The sequence below is a fragment of the Seriola aureovittata genome, chromosome 5 (assembly GCF_021018895.1).
Source record: "Seriola aureovittata isolate HTS-2021-v1 ecotype China chromosome 5, ASM2101889v1, whole genome shotgun sequence".
NCBI classification, from domain to species: Eukaryota; Metazoa; Chordata; class Actinopteri; order Carangiformes; family Carangidae; genus Seriola; species Seriola aureovittata.
In genome coordinates this window covers 20534877-20551782 of record NC_079368.1, presented here as the reverse complement: position 1 = coordinate 20551782, position 16906 = coordinate 20534877, and the positions used below count along the sequence as shown (strand labels likewise).

The 16906-nt window shown below is 38.8% G+C and overlaps 2 protein-coding genes across 3 annotated transcripts in view; both read right to left on the bottom strand.

Moving 5' to 3' along the window:
• Positions 1-133: 133 nt before the first annotated feature.
• lrrc74b (leucine rich repeat containing 74B) lies at positions 134-12132 on the bottom strand. Of its 2 annotated transcripts, XM_056375433.1 has the most exons (11): positions 12048-12132; positions 11858-11958; positions 10932-11121; positions 10172-10314; positions 7887-8019; positions 5907-6113; positions 3886-3995; positions 2721-2836; positions 2342-2420; positions 1438-1533; positions 134-1346 (listed from the first exon to the last, which is right to left on the bottom strand). In XM_056375433.1, the coding sequence occupies exons 2-11, from the start codon at positions 11954-11956 to the stop codon at positions 1230-1232; spliced, it is 1290 nt and encodes a 429-aa protein (XP_056231408.1). In that variant the 5' UTR covers positions 11957-11958; positions 12048-12132; the 3' UTR covers positions 134-1229. The 2 variants fall into 2 exon arrangements, with proteins under 2 accessions (XP_056231408.1, XP_056231409.1); XM_056375434.1 differs by lacking the exons at positions 2342-2420; positions 2721-2836.
• Positions 12133-12583: 451 nt separating this feature from the next.
• nos1 (nitric oxide synthase 1 (neuronal)) overlaps positions 12584-16906 on the bottom strand; it is a 42311-nt gene continuing 37988 nt past the window's right edge. The window contains exon 29 of the mRNA XM_056377303.1: positions 12584-15885. Within this exon, the coding sequence (XP_056233278.1) occupies positions 15870-15885 (16 nt within the window). The 3' untranslated portion in view covers positions 12584-15869. The remainder of the gene's footprint in view (positions 15886-16906) is intronic.

Genomic DNA, 16906 nt, shown 5'->3' with positions numbered 1-16906 from the left:
TTTTTGTATATTTTGCAACTGTTTTGAAACTTTTTATGGCATATTCATTAATATAATAATAATAATAGAAGAAGAAGAAGAAGAATACAATGAAACTATTTAAAATCATTACACACAGCAAAAATACCTTTATTCAACATTTTACTAAAAGTTTAGTCATTTATTGTCATAGAAGTAAAGTATTACAACAAAATGTAGGCCTACCTTATCAGAAGTGAAAGAACTCATTATATGATAAAGTGAATATTATTGTAAAATGTATTGTTATATCTAACTACAGTTGAGTGCAGGTGGTCCAGTTGTTGAATTGTTGTTTGTTTTTGTGTTTTTATTCGTAATGGAAAATCTTAAACTCTCTCTCTCTACAAAGGAACTACAACTACAGCTATTCTTCCTTTCCTCATTTAGTTACAGAAAATATAAAACTCAAGTAAAGTACATTAAGTACCTCAACATCGTATTTAAAAAGAGTATTAAAAACAATAGTTTAGCTACTTTCCATCCCTGCATTTAAAGATAACATAGGCCTGGCTAATGTAAGTGATATTACCAGATATTCTTAATATTTTTATAGATAATATAAAATAAAATGACTGGGTTGGCGATCCTCTTTGGGTGTGTGTGGGAGGGACACATCTCCAAATGACTGCTTACTGTATCTGACACTATTTGAGTTGTCCTGCTGCAGTAAACAGGTCTCTTATCTAATAGTGACCCATTCTTTCAAATATGGTTTCTCTATTAGACTAGTCATGCAGTACTTAAATCCTTTTTGTGCAACCCACTTTCAGTTCTTTTCATACACAATGCAGTGCTCTCTGATCCTCTCCATCATTCTACCCACTGACATTATATAACATCAAATCAGATCATACCTAAAAAGAATCAAACTCAATACCTGTACCTGTGTTCAATAGCTTTAACAACACTATATTGCTAATGGCACACAAGCTGTTTATGTAGCGTTTCTTTTAGAAAATGAACAAACTACCTCGGAAATATCTTTATTTTCATTTAACATTGAACCAGTTTTATATATTCAAAATGCATTTTACTCAGAAGGATATGCTTTCGTGGATCTTTTTACAGAAATGACAGCTTTTTAAAAGATGATATCCTTGCAGGCATCCGTCCTTTGCTTCATCTGTTGATGAAAACGTCCACAGAGCTTTGACAAGACTCCTTCCATCTCTTCTGGCATAAAAGTACAGCAATTACAGTAACGATTTTCAAGCTTTTGCTTTTCTAAATGTGCCAATTCTGCCCCCATGGTTTATTGTAAGCGCAGGGAATATTTCTTTCACTTTTGTATACAAGTCCTCAAAATCCTGGTTCACCGGGATGCCCTAGAAAGAGTGACACACAGAGTAGCTACTGGATAAGTTTTCATGCAGAAAGAAATTCTTACAAAGGTGAAATACAGTATATGTGACTTACAGCAAAGTTTAATGCTTCCATGGCTGAATCTGGGTTTTCCTGTATAGACTTGAGGATACCATAGCACCCAGCACTGAGGATGGGGTTCCTGCCCATCTGGCCAAAGACAAACATTATAAATGTAAGAATATACCAATAATGTCACAGCAGAGAAAGAGGGTCTTTATTGTGTTGTTGGTTATGCATCTGATGAAATATACTGTTAAGGCTACTATGGCTTTTAAAAATAGATCTTCATTCTTTGCAGCTTTCTTGAAAATAATTCCTCTATTTGGTGTAGCAAATAATAAAGGAATAGTTCAACATTTTTCTGTGTCTGTCCACTGATAGCTTCATATTAATGGTAAAGACATGAAAGGGAGTGGTATAATTCTTCTCATCTAACACTCAAATTTCCCAAAATGTAGAACATTTTTTTTTTTTTTAGACTTTTCGCTCATCACCACATTAGTGTAATTTATTGTGTACTCTCCACATAAAATAAACCAAAACAATTGTTTTAAGAAGACTATATGGAGAGGAAAAGAACAGTTGCAATAATTAGATGCCTCTAAATGCAAATACAAATTAAACTGTGTCTTTGAACCTTGAAACTTTAAACTAGCTGATCTCATTTTTACATCATGAACTTCCCAGTTGAACCTTCTCATAGTAAGATTTTTGGACCTGCATATGCAATCAAACACCCAAACTCCATTTTCAACTCAGGTGAGCACAAGAAAATCAATATCTAATGCTCAGGCTGTAACTTAATTTAGTGTCTTCTCCAGTTGAGATGAGCCCCTGAGAAGCTTTGGTGTTGACATTAAAACAAAGTACAGTGATCCATTTATTTATCCCATTTTATCCACTGATGCCCCCCTTTGCTTTTGAAGCTAGAACCAATCTCTTTTCGACAGCTTACATTCAGGGATTTGATTGTCTTGTTTACTCTGAGGCCCATGGTGAGGGGGATGGCTCCTTCAGGGGGTATTCGGTTGTTACTGTGGCAAGAAACAAATGCAGAAAACAAAACAAAAAAAAACCAAAATGTGTGTTGGAGTGTGAGGGAAGCAATCATAAAGTGTTATTTTTTAAATGGCATTATTCATCCATGGAGCACAAATGTCTGGAAATTTGTGAGGCGAGATTTATTTTGCTTGAGAAGTTAAACGAGATGTCATTTGCTCTCATTCATGACTTAAGATTTAATTATCTAATGTGAAGTTGCTGCCTCCGCCTCTTATAACTCAGTTACTGAGACTAATCTGATTATCAGATACCAAGTTAACAAAGGCTCATACCTCATATTGAGCTCCTCCAAAATGTTGTTCTCTTTCAGAGCCTGTCCTAAAGCAATGGCTCCTTCTTTACTAAAGCCATTAAATGACAAATCCACTGTTCTGAGTGAAATGTGTCCCTATAAAAACAGAAAAGAATTTGATAAATGGAGATTTAAACAAATGAAAATTCTCTATTAAGATTAACTAAAGAGCCAAAGACACACTTTAATTTAAAGTGAGCATCTCAGGACATTCACTCAAACCTGTCAATGCATCTTAGAGACAGGCTCCTCTTGACCATCTTGATTATTCATATATGGAAAGAAAAAAAGGCTGATACACTTTCCTGCCCTTCCTGTGGTGAGAAGCTTGATGAATACAAGACCAGGGAGCTGTTTCAAACTGTAGTTTGAGCATGTTAGCCAGGTTATATCATTCTACACCAAGCTGCATTACTGGATCATCATATACTGTACGAGCTCTGTTTATACTTTCAAACCAGCATCCCCACAAGGCATCATGATGTTGACGCTTTCACTAATGTTGCTGTGGGAAATCTCGATGGATAATCCAAAACTCTTTGCCAATTCACCTTTCAATAGAAAATACCTTATGTTATGTACAGTATATGGCCAGAGGTGTGTGGACATGGCTGTCCACCTATCTAGCTGCTTTTAGGTACTTTTGTCTGGCGCTGTTTTTCACGGCCCCTTAGTTTCAATCAAGGAATTCTTAAAACTACAGCATGCAAGCTTAATTTAGTCAATAGCAGACTTCCAACTTTACGGCACCTTTGGGATGAACTGGAATGCTGACTGCGAGCCAGGCCTTATCGGCCAACATCGCTGTTGGACCTCAGTGATGCTATTGTGGCCAAATTTAAGAGAGGAGTTTTAGTAATTTTAGTTTGAGTATGAGTTGAGACTGTTAATGCTGAAAGTTTTAGTATGAGATGTTTAACAATCACATGTGGTTGTCAAAACAAATTCAGTTTTAAAAGTGTTATATTCGGTGTGTCAATCTGACATGAGCAATGTTTTTTTGATTCTTTCTTTGTGAATATTGAAGAGCAAAAAACAAAAAGTATCCTGGTCTGATCTTTCTCTGTATTACATAGATCTTCTTTTGTCTTACATGAGTTCAAAAACTAATATATTGTTCAAACACTGATTTCTAGGAGCATTACCCCGAGGCCATTGGCTAACATCACAGCTCCTCTCCCTCTAATGCCGTTCCAGGCCAGACTTAATGATCTCAACCCCGTGTTCTCTGACAGAGAGTCTCCGAGGATTTGCCCTTAGGAGTGAGAGAAAGAAATAAGAAAACTTATTGGCAGAATTACAAAATTAAATCTCAATTTAAAAAAGTTTTTATCATTGCATATTGATCATTTGTAAAAAACCAAGAATGTCAAATTTCCCCCAAAATGGCAATAGTATAGTATAGTATAAGCATTGTTATATTCAGTGTTAATCATTGTTTAAATATTTTAGTGGTAAGAAAGCGTACCTGGAAGTGCTTTTTAAAGTCAATCACAAAAATAACCACTTCTGTGCTCTTTAGGTGCCAGTTATCATATCTGCAGTAAATTCCACTGAGATGGCGTGATTGTGTGTTTCATGGCATAAAAGTACTAGTGAGTGAGGACCATAGAGGCTGAGACCTTAGAGAAAAAGATCCCCATCATCATCTCAAACCACTTTATCACAGGGATAAGACAGTGCATGGCACTCAGTGGCTCATAATCACTGAAAAAGACGCTCTTACTGTGCTTGGCTGAAAAAGCAATAACATCATAGCATGAATGTCAGAGTGTTTGAGTGGTATACTTTCTCTCAGGGACCTGCTATATGGAAGAGTGCTCTCAAATCGCACAAGGATGTCCTTTGATATTTCAGCAGGGGAGAAAACAGAATTGAATATGTGGGGATGAATCATAGCCGCGCGCATGGCAATGAGACATGGTGTTGTCCCCTTTCCTACAGAAAGATTTATTTTCAATTACCTACATCAGATGCTCAGTGTATCCTGGTCTGCCATTCTTCCGCAAGGTGCCTGTCAGAAAGCTCATCCGCATGATAATTGAAAGAGGTTTTAATGAAGGCGAAATGTTCTTGACCTTTGAATGCCACAGTCTGCTGCTGTCTGCTGTCCTGCAACTGCTTAGAGATAAGGCTACATCATCACAGCAAACTCTTAGTGGGTTTTATGAGAATGGATTTCCAAAGAAAATCCTATAATAGTCGATACCAGTAATTGCATACAGTCATAATGTTAAATGAATCTGCACTCCTCACAGTTATTGGTCAGTTTAAAGGGATTTATTGTATATTCAATAATGATTTAATAAGGCAGAAAAACAGCACTTTATATTCACCTATACAGCTGCTTTCAACAACTACTGCTACTATGTGTGAACAAAAGAACATTTAAGTTAATTAAAAGATTCTGCTGGGCAGAAATGTGCTGTTTTTTAACTTCAGTAGATGGAGAATTTATGAATTATGTCCAAGTGAAAAATATTTAAGAATAATTGCAGTATCCTGAGATCATAACAGAAACGACTTTATATACAGACTTATACTATATGGCCAAAGGTATGTGAACTTTATTACTGTATGCATATCTGTCCATATATTTTGGTGTACTTTTGTTCTGATGCTGTTAAGGCAAATCTTCAAAACAGTCTTGAAGTTTTAAAGCGGGACCCCTGACCTCCAACGCCTTCAGGATGAACTGCAGCCGAGCTGAAACCAGAGGTGGTGGAGGGCCTTTAAACGGCACTAGAGCTGCACAACAACATGTCCACATGCTTTGTTCAGCTGTCCATATACTTTTGGTCACATAGTTTATACGTCAGAATGCAGTTTTTTGTTATCTTTTTTGGCACAAATCAACAACAAAAAAATCTGTCTGAGAGAGAGACAGCTCTGCCTAAAGAAACTGGACCCATTGACGCCTCATTACTCACACCTCTTCTAATGTTGTTTGCTATTTATTGATGCCGCATGTAATTTTTGGGTCCTGAAGTTCAGTTATCTGGTGCTGCTGATGGGAAAAAGTTTTGAAAATATGTAACCACGGTGCAAACCTTCAATATCAACCCAATAAAAATGGCAGCCATGGGTACTGTTTCATTCTTTGAAAGGGTAGAGCCTCACAGAAAGTATGAGACCTTTTACTGTGTATATCTAATTGATTTGCTACCTGCACGCTCTCCCAGAGCATTGTGGCTGATGTCGAGGTGCTGCAGCCTGGTGTTGGTGATGAGAGCTGGGCCGAGGTGTTCGGCAGACCGGTCTGTGAAATGGTTTCCCGACAGATTCAGGCTCACCAGGGTGCTGTTCTCCTTAAGCATCCCAGCTATGGCTCTGGCCCCGTAATCCCCAAGATTGTTGTCGGATAGGTCCACCTCTGGGATTGACATACAAACACACGCGGGTCAAATGTCATGTATGGTGGAGAGAGGACAGTCAAAAAACCCATTATGTGTCAGGAAAAGCTGATGTATTTTCCATGATCTCATTCTACTGTAAATCAGTTGAGGAACATGTGCTGGTAGTCTGACAACTCCTGAAAAGAAACATCCAAAATGAATCCCATCCCTTTCTTCAATTTAAGGTTCAGCATTATCAAAAGGCTCTGGATATTGTCAGACATACTTCTCACTCATCACTTCTTCTTTGAGGAAATGCCCTTGGGGAAGAAATATAGAAAACTTCATTTGAATTCTAGACCAGTTCAAAAGATGTTTTACTCTTTAATTGCAAACCAAAGGTCACACCTGCCATTTTTAGCTGCGCTGTTAGCGTGTCTCTGTAGCGATATCAGCCTGTCAGTCGCTCCATCACTTTGGTCCAGGCTTAAATACCTCAACAGCTATTGCATGGATTGCCATGACGTGTTGTATGGACGTTCATGGTCCCTTGAGGATGAATCTACTGACTTTGGCGATCCTCTGACCTTTTCTTCAAATGCCACCAGCAGGTTGGTATTTTTGGCTTTTGCTGAAATAATGTGATAATTGCATTGCTCCCAAATGACAAATCCTATTGATTTTGGTGATTCCCTGAGTTTTCCACCATGTGGTTGACATTTGTGGGTGTGAATGAAATGTTTCTATTAGACCAGTGGTTCCCAACCTTTTCCAAGTCATGGCCCACTTGAAAATCTCAAAAATTTTTGTGGCCCACATCTGACCCGATAAACAACACGGACGCTAAATAATACATTCTCAGAGCACTTTTTATTCTAATGATGATCAAATATTCAGGATTGAACTGAAAGCAAGGAAAGCTCAATTTTTCTTTTTTGTTTAACGGGGAAGAGATCACTTCTGTCTCTTGACTCTCTTTCTTATTAATTCATCCTGTTGCTAACAGCTAACCATTTTGATACTCCAGTTTTTGCCAAGGATGTAATCCTTTTATCGCAGAATCAGACTGAGATAGCAAACAAGTGGTACGCCCAGCGACAATATAAAGGTTCCCACGATTGGTTTATCAGATCATAATGTAATAATCTTAATTTGAGGAAAAAAGAGCAACGTAAGGTTTGTTTTCAATGTTTTCTTCGTTTTAAAACATTTTTTTATAATTACATCTTTTCACCAAAATTGTACTGTTTTGCAAATGATTTGTCGGCCCACTTGTAATACCTTCGCGGCCCACCAGTGGGCCCAAACCCACAAGTTGGGAACCACTGTATTAGACCATCAGATAAATTGTCATGCAATCTGGAAAAGACATTATCGTGTGACAACTTTTGTTGTAATTCTCATAATGTTATCTAATCTTTTTATTTTATTGTGTAATTGTTCATTTAAAATTAAATTCAGTGTTTGCTAATGTCTACATTGGCAACTAATTTGTTATACTGGATATTCCTAAAGTTGGATTACTCCTGAAAGTTGAATAGTGGTGCATGATGGAAAAGCCTGCATGACTCACAGGAGTCATTCTCCATAGATTGCCCCATAGGTTCCTGAACTGCACATATGACTGACATTTAAAAAATATTAAACAGGGACCCAGATGTTAAATCGTGTGCTGTGGCATATAATTGAGGTGAGTGTGGCTCATGAGTGGGAGTGCAGGTGGCTCTTTTGCAAGAGAGAGGTGAGACAGAGTAAGGGAAAAGGAAAAGGAAGGAAAAATGTGTGCATGCTTGAGAGTCCAGTGAAATCACCTGTAATGTAACAATTTTCCTTCAACATCTTGGCCATAGCAGCTCCGCCCATTCCTTCCATCCAATTATCTCGCAGGTTCAGCCTCAGTATTGAAGTGTTGGTTACCAGGGGAACCGCCAGTGCTTTGGTGCCCTGCAAACACACAACCAATGCCTTTCCTCAAAGTGAAATTCTTCTGTTCGTTCACTGCAGCATGTTTTCTTATCTGTATTCCAGTTAAAAGAGTAGATGTACTGATGCAGGTGGGCAGAGAGAAAGACAGGGAGAGAGGAATATCAAACCTGTGTGAGACAAATGAAGCAGAAGGGGAGCCATGTGGAGGCGTGGGTCAGAAATGAAGCTCGCAGAACATGAAAATTATAGTTTCCAGCACGGCTAATGAGAAAGTTGAGCGTGTGAAGCCTTATGCTAACTTGATCTTTAGAAAAAGGAGAGCAGAAACAACCCCCATCAGAGGATGGTGTGTTTAAATGCACGTAGAGTATCTTTCTGTATGATTTGAGAAGCCTATCATTCTGCAAAACATTAAATAAATAACCTTTTTGCTGCTGCACTTAGTTTCTTTACTACCCTTTATGATTGACAGATGAAGATTTATTCAAAATCCAATTTAATCCGCCTGAATAATGTTACTGAGGCCAAAACCCTGGGAAATGGCTTGTTAAGGAATGGATTTACTTTTTACAACTTTAATTTACAGCGTCATGGACCAGTGAAAGTCTGTAAAAATGTCAAACTGTGTTGCTAAGAGCTCCAGGCAATGGATTTTTCTCATTTGCAGAGGACGTACTCTCCTGTCAGTCACAGATGTACAACTGCAGAGCAATTTTAAATTGATTAACTGTTAAAAATGTGTTTGTTACTGACATGTGGGTTAAAATTAGCTAAAGTAACTTTAGAAATGTACTAGATATATGTTTTTTCTGGAATATATGACTTAAATGTAACGTGTAAACCTGCCAAAAGCCTCTTTGATTATTGTCTTTGTAGATCTGTATCTGTGTACACCCATCACACACAAAATCAAGCTAGTTTTAGTGTTGTGGTTGATCAATGTCTATATATTGATGTTTATATATATATATATATGTAGACTGCATAAGTCTAGCCCATTATATAGATCTTACCAGTACACATTCAAGTGGAGAGTCCTTCACCTCTTCAAAGAGAGTGGTGGCTGCTTGTATTGATTTATACTCGGAGAGAGCTCATTATGCAGATCTAAATTCTCATTTACATCTGGGGGAATGTTCTTTGTTCTTGTTTTTGTTCCTAAATGAAAGCAAATCCTTTTCACCTTTTTGCCCCATGTAAACGTAGCTTTATTATATGGTCCTGTTGAGTATCAGCTATAATGGCAATATTGTGTCTACATGTTTTTGTTCTCATATAAACCAATATACAATATGTATGTGTGTGTATATATATATATATAATATATATATATATATATATATATATATGTGATCTATTTCCTAAGAAAGGATGGAAAACTCCTTCAAGCTCACTTCAAGCTTAACACAGTGCTCCCCAGACTTTCTCATGATCAGTGCAGTCCCCTGGAGGAGAATGTGACTTTGAATTAATGAGTCACTCACTGAACAAAGGTCTTGGGCTGATGTGAAATAGCGTTAGAGTCTAATCTTATTGAACATGTCTAGCATTCACTCATGGACCTTTTAATCGCATGTGGTATGTGAGGACATCTCTACATGGAGGTTCAAACATTTGTGGCTCTTATACAAGAAAGCTGGTTCTGACCCCCCCCCAGGTGAAACTGATCTGATGAGGGGAACAGGTGAATGAAAAAGGAAAAAAGTCTCTTACATGCTGTGAAGCTGAGACAAACAGACAGTCTAGGCAATGTATGAAAATGATTTGGCTTGGATATTTCAATATTTCGTTTTTAATAAAACATTCCCGGTGTTGTTAATATTTTCTTTTGCCTCTTCCCTTGAGAACTGATTGAGATTGATATCTGATTTTTTTTTTTTTGCCACTTGGGGGCAGCGGAAACAAACTGTAAACACAACATTAATCTGACATCAGGTTTTAACTTGGCTGGAGCAATAATATCATTCATTTGGAGTCATATTGCCTCTCCTTTACCTCTTTGTCAAACACTACTGTCAATCATTTTTTAGATAAACCAGTTTTTCTTCTCAGTAATCAGGTATTATTGTCACTACATGAACAAACTTTCTCCCAAACCTACCTACCCCAATTCCACTTCCCTCTCCTTCTGATAATTTTCATACAGTCCCTAACTTATGATTAAAAGTACCTGAGGCCCAAGTCCATAATGCGCCATGGACAGCTCGCTATCTCTAATGTGCCGCAGGAAGGAAGAGGCAGGCACCACCTGTAACCTTTCACACGCCTCCATGTAGTATGTCTGCCCCGTCGGGTCGTATGCCTCCTCCGTACCTGCAACATAAACAAAGACACTGGCTGGAGTGTGTTTGTCTGGATCGCTCGCTTTCAATATCTTTTTTTGAATAAAAGGGAGAGATGTGGTAGTTTCCCCCGGAGGAGGACCTTTAAAGTGTGATATTGAAAACTCCCTTGTGGCTGATTTCACCCTGTCGGGGGGGGGGGGCTCATTCATACCAGATGGTTTTCACTTCTGGTGAAAAAAGAATTGTGACACAAGGACTGAGATGAAATCATTAAGATGCAGAACAGGGTTCTGCATGTGTGGGCGGGCGTGTGGAGGAGTTTCTGTTTTGTTTTTTTCTTTTTTTCCTTTTTCTGAAATCATTTAGAGAGTAATGATGGGAAAGCAGCAGGGAAAAGATTAACAGATGGGGTGAGTTTTGCCTTATCAATGAATGTTCTCCTCCAGATCAAATTAAAACTCACTATCAAATTACTTTGTAAGCCTAGTGTAAAATGTTATATCAGACAGAAAATAACAGGATGAAATTACTTAAGCCATTTCCCCATTTTTTTTTTCAAAGAGGGAAAATCACACCCACAAAATCTAATAACTTTCCCACCCAATTTATCTCCTATTTTCTATCTAAAATCAACTTTCTCTATACCTTCCAGCTCCAAATCTGTGTCGCAGTCCTTGTCAGAGATCACAAACTCCTCTCCTCCCAGCTCCTCCTCCTCCTCCTCCTCCTCTTTCTCTTCACCCTCTCTTTCACCTCTGTCTAGCACATTCCCATCAGAGCTTGAGCGTTGGTCCTTTGGCCCACGCACGTCGACCTCTGTCCGGCTCGCTCCTCGCTGGGTGGAGAATGAGAAACTAAGACATCGTGACTCGTCAAAGCTGGCTGCTGTTGGCAGTCTGAGTGAGGAGATTTGATGGCTGCGCTCGGTTTGCCAGGAGAATAAAAAAAGCTGATATCTACACTTTGAACAACTGAGTCCATCAGTGTGCATCAACCATTTCAGCTTGTCTCTTTAAGCTATGCTCCTGTCCTTCCAGTCTTTGTAATGACCCCACCCCACCTCACTTTAACCCCTTGAACAAGAACCTGTTTTAGCTGTCTCTCACTCCTTTTATTTGTGATGTGTCACAAGTCAACCATGTCATACATTGTTATTTACAGGACTCAATAGGCTACTCAGAAATACCATTATTTGGCATGTGAGTGATACTGCACATATTCCAGGGCACTAAAAAAAGCCTAATTAAAACAGGCTGTCAGGGTGAGACTCATGTGAGAACAAAGGTCAAAGGAGAGGTCCTAACATAAAAGGAACTAGCAGTTCATTAGCCTGTATTTTTCAAGCCTGTTTCTGCTGAGTGTATATGCTCAGACATACCAGGAGATGAGATGATGTTGAGGTTAAGACCCCCTCTCTAAAACCAAATACACCCTCTGCTGATCTTATTCAGTCTCACAATCCTCAAAAGTTTGCTTCTGAAAAGTTCTGCATTCCTTCACCTGCCTACCTGGTTAATCACACTTCCTTTGCTCAAGAGTTTTGAGACTTGGCTGGACGGTCAGCTTCCTACCTCCCCCAGCTGCAGCTTCTCACTTTCTGTTTCTGCGTCATCGTCTTCCAGCACAGACGGCAGCAGCGTCTCCTTGGCCAACTTCTTCCCATGAACCATGACTTTGACATAGAGGAATGGTGATATTAATACTGAGGAAGATAGATATGTATTTTGTTGCTTTCCTGCATTAATCAGTTTCTAATTTTACCTTCTTTTTTGGTTGTTTGTTTTTAGATCCAACCTGCCGGTAAAATATCTGTGCTGTTGAGTGAAATCACTGCACTGTATTTGACCAGCAGCCAGTGCAGTGTGCTTTCATGCAACCTATCTTGCTCTATAGGGAGGGTCAAACTCTTTGGGCTAATTAGAAAGGCCACAGCCTGACTAACTGACAGCCAGTTACCAATCAGAGTCGTCCTGTAAAGTAAACGTATAAAGTGTACGTTTGCATGGCTTGTTTTGTTGACAGGTTGCCATGGCACCGAGAGGCATCTCTGTACTCTGAGTGCTGACTCTCTGAGCCATGACGACCAGCACTTACAAAGACAGGAAGAGGAGGGGGAAGCATCTGGCTTGTTTGCTGCCACTCTGTTTTTCAGGGCAAAAGCTCTTCATCAACACATAAATCCGACCTTCAAAGTAAAATGCTTTGACCTTAAACAAGTCCTACTGCAGGAATAAACTTTTCCATTCTGACTTACTTCTTCTATAAACAAGAAAAAAAACCCAAACCAAGCAGCTGTGTTGACATATTCTGTAAATGTTTCTCTTTATTTGTAAGTAAATGCAAAGTCCTTGCAGTTGATGCATTAAAATGGAATATCCTCGATCAATTACACAACAAAGGTCATTATAGCAGAGGCTGATTGGATCAGAGTTGTTAATAGCAGCAGCAATATGCAAACACAGAAAAAAAGAAACCCCTCAAGAAAGTTTTGAAGCATCCAAAGCCCGTGTGAGAAAGGCTGGACCTCACGATACAGTCTCACTGACTGACACAGTGCTGGTAAATAGACAGAGCTTTTTTTTTTTTTTTTTTTTAAATATGAACAGGAGACAGAAGATCACCATGCATTTATTTAATGCTGATGTTTTATCCCCATACCTAAAGGATATGAGAGACACCATATAGAATAGGCCTTTTTTTTGTTATTTTTAAATCAAGCAGAATCATAGTGCTCATTTACATAATCAAAATACATTCTTAGAAAAGATCAAAGTGGTACTCTTTATATTTTATACTTTGTCTTTGAATATATATATATATAGAAGCTATATATAGAAGCTATATCTCGTATTAATTGTTTTCCTGTTGCACATTTTACATCACAGACATTTTCTTGACAGCTCTCATTCCAATTAAACTCAACCTGTTTGAACAAATTATACAGAGGAGACATTCATCCAGAATGAGCAACAGTGGGGACAATGGGGACGTGCCCGTTTTCTCCCAGCAGTAAAAACAGTTGACTCAGAAAAGAAACAACAACCAGAAAAACAAATATATTCTCAGCAGATGTTTGGGATGTCACATTGAAACCTGCTAATCATGCTTGACAGCTATCTTTAATTTGAATCAAAGACAAAGAAAGGGAACAAACAAGACTCAAGAAGCTGACAAGAAAAGCCACAGGTTACTGCAGAGAGAGGGTGATCAATAAACAATGGAGCCCCTGCACAAATATATTCAAATTACAACCCTGACTCATTGGAAAGCGGCAAATGACCACAGCAGCAGCTCCCTCGTCTCCGGATGAAAAAACTTCACTGGAACTTGTAACAATAGGACTGAACTGCTGAGATCAAAACTCAAAGCCATGTGGCCATGTGTTTCCTGTTAGAAAAACACCATCTGTCAGCTTAGATTTTGCAGGCTTGTGTGAATTGCAGAGAAGCTAATTCATGCTCATTTTAAAATCTGACCACTTTGACAAGGTAACAGACAACAAGCAGGAACATACACCTGAGCACATGCATGTTTACACCCACTCATACCAAGATGCACACACTTATGATGATTGATATGGCACACAAACACACACACACACACACACACATGCATGCTGATGCTACTGATCAGGTGTCAGGTCACAGTGAAAGAGTGGCATGTGAGCCGCAGGGCTGCAAAAAAAAAAAAAAAAAGAAAACCATGCAGAGAGACAAAAGAGAGACTGAGCGTGGTGTGTGTAGGCAGGAGCAGAGTTAATGTAAGGCAAGAGGCAGAGGAGTTATGATGCTGACACATGCAAATTTTAAAAGCTCAGTAGGTGACGAAGTTGACAGCTGTCAGATGTGATCTGTGCAGCACAGAGTGCGAGCATAGATCTTTTTTGCTTCCCTTAATTTTTCTCTCTCCATCAGAGAGACTTAAAGGACTAGTTTGACATCTTCGGGAAAAAAAAAATAAAAAAGATAATTTGCTATTTTGCTGATAGTAAGGTGAGAAGATCAATTCCAATATTGTGTTTATATGGTTAATGAAAGCCAGTTAGCTTAGCTCAGCACGAGAACTGCAAACAGGGGAAACAGCTAGCTCAATCCAAGGCTAATAAAAGCTTCCTACCAGCAAATCTAAAGCTCATTAATTCACACATTACATCTTGTTTGTTTGATCTGCACAAAAACCAATGTGTGAAAATTACATCTATAAAGACTGGAAAGACTGACTTCCTGCCTCCAGACGAGAAAAAGTCTGGCACATAAACTCCTGTTAAACCACAATGTGTTGTTTTTGCACTGGTCTTTGCACGACTTAAACAAACAAGATATAACGTGTGAATATTTAGGGCAGTGGTAAGGAGATATTGAAGCTGGTTCAACTTTTCATGCAGTTCCTGTAATTCTGTCTCTTAATATTGTAAAAGCTGTGCAGTGTTTTGGTGTTTGATAAACCTTCAGATTCACCGATCAGTTACTCAAACTGGACTTCCTGGATTGTCTCACTGGTACCTGAAACAACACGCCCCCACCAACGCATCCCTGCAGGGCTTTTTTCGGTGTGAACGCCTGCTGACCGACTGCTGCCTGTAGCTTCATGTTTAATGTAAAGACACAAGAGTGGCCTCGATTCTCTCATCTAACTCTCAGTGAGAAAAGAGAACAAGCATAGTTTCTGAAAATGTCAGTATCATATATTGAATAATCATCTATAATTCAAAAGAACCTGAGAGCCCTGAAGAAGTCTGTATTTCCGAATAACTGGAGTTTATTTTAACATGCAGTAACACAGGTTCACGTCTCCTCTTTAGTGTCTACCCTCCACATTCCTATGAAGCTGCTGTGGGTGGGCAAATGCCAGCTGGGACACATGAGATTATGATGTTGAGAGAATGGACAGGCCAATAAGAGGAGAGCTGGCACAGAGGCTGATGCATTTTGATGGATTGCCAGTGAAGAGTTAGATAATATGTTTGTTGAGGCTGTGGCAGAATCGCTGTTTTCATAATTCAGGGTGACCTGTCCATATGACAATCCATCTGCATGCCTGTACAACTTTCAAGTTTCTAACTTTGTCTGAGACTTTAGCCTTTAATGTGAAAAAAATAAATAAATAAAAACAACAGCCCAAATAAATTAGATCAGCCCTCATTCCTTCTTGAAATCAGAAATGTCTGTTTGTTATCAATGCCGCACATTTCCTTGCAAATATAAAACCTCAACAAAAGCCTTTTTACTTTAACAATAACACAGAGTATATTATATTTGTTGAGTATATTCTTGTCTTGGTCATGCATTCACAATGAGGCAGGTCATTACACTAGGTGCACACATTATGAATCAAAATGATCAATTTATAATTTTTGGAAGTATCATCAACAAGCAAAACAGATTCTCAGAGAACAGAACATTTCCAACTTGCTACAGACAAAACCGCAGAGCCCAACAAAAACATTAAAGTGGTATAAAAAAAAAAAAAAAAGAAAAGAAAAAAACCCATTTTTTACAGTACAAAAATTGGCACAGTATTCTTTAACCAGCAGTGCTGTGTCCTCCAGACTGGTTGTTGTCGGAAACCCCCCGATTCATAAACCTACGAGCAGAAAACCCTGGGAAAGAAAAGACAGAAGGAGAGACAGAAAGACAGACAGACAGATGGACAGACAGAGAGCAACAGAGACATAGAAATAGAGATGTTACAGTCATTACTCATCCAGCAAGCAGGGGCTTTGATGGCCAAATGTGAAATTCAAGTGACAATCCACACAGGAACCATCGTCTGTGATGCATTATGTTGGTACTTAATGAGCCATAGTGGCTATGTAGGGCCCTTGTTTTGCTCTCATGGCAAGGGTATATGAAGTGTTTAATCTTGAATATGCACAAATAACGACGGAAACAAAAACAGAAATGGAACAGAGCCACTCGCTCTCACTCTAATCCTGTTAGTTTAAAGGCCCTTCTCCACAGGGTTTCTATGGTTACCCACTCTGTTTTCATCTGAAACTGAGGGTGATAACACATCAGTATCACCGACAACTACAGGCTGCAGATTGGAGTTGGACTTATACTAATTCTCTCGGAGATAGAGCTAATCTCGCTGGTCGGGATTAATCTCAATGGGCTGTGCCAAAACACTTTTTTCCTGAAACATGAGCTAACCAGCTGTAAGGATCTCTGGTAAAAAAAAAAAGATAAATAAACAACATATTCACATCATAGACTCCCACACAGTTCAGCAGTGTTGCAGACAAGTGAATGATACTGGTTTTATGCATCGTGCGTGGACACGAGACATTACCATGTTTCCCAAAATCCACTAAAAGACAGACAAACTAATAATGAAACAGTGAAGGAAGGAAGAAAATAAATGAATGTATTAGGTTCTATTTTTAAAAAACAAAAATATGAGTCAGGTGGTGGAGATTGTTGCTTGACGAAGGCTTCAGCCATTGCTGCGTTTAAAAGACAAGAGGATATAATACATACTCTGAGCAGCAATATGGCAGATTGGTGACTGCAGTGTTTCGCTTTTGGAGAATGACGAGATGGGCTGGGGCTAGCTTGTTAGCATGCTAACTTCAGTAGAAGAAAAGCCATGGTAGAGACAAGAGTTCACATTGGCGTTGC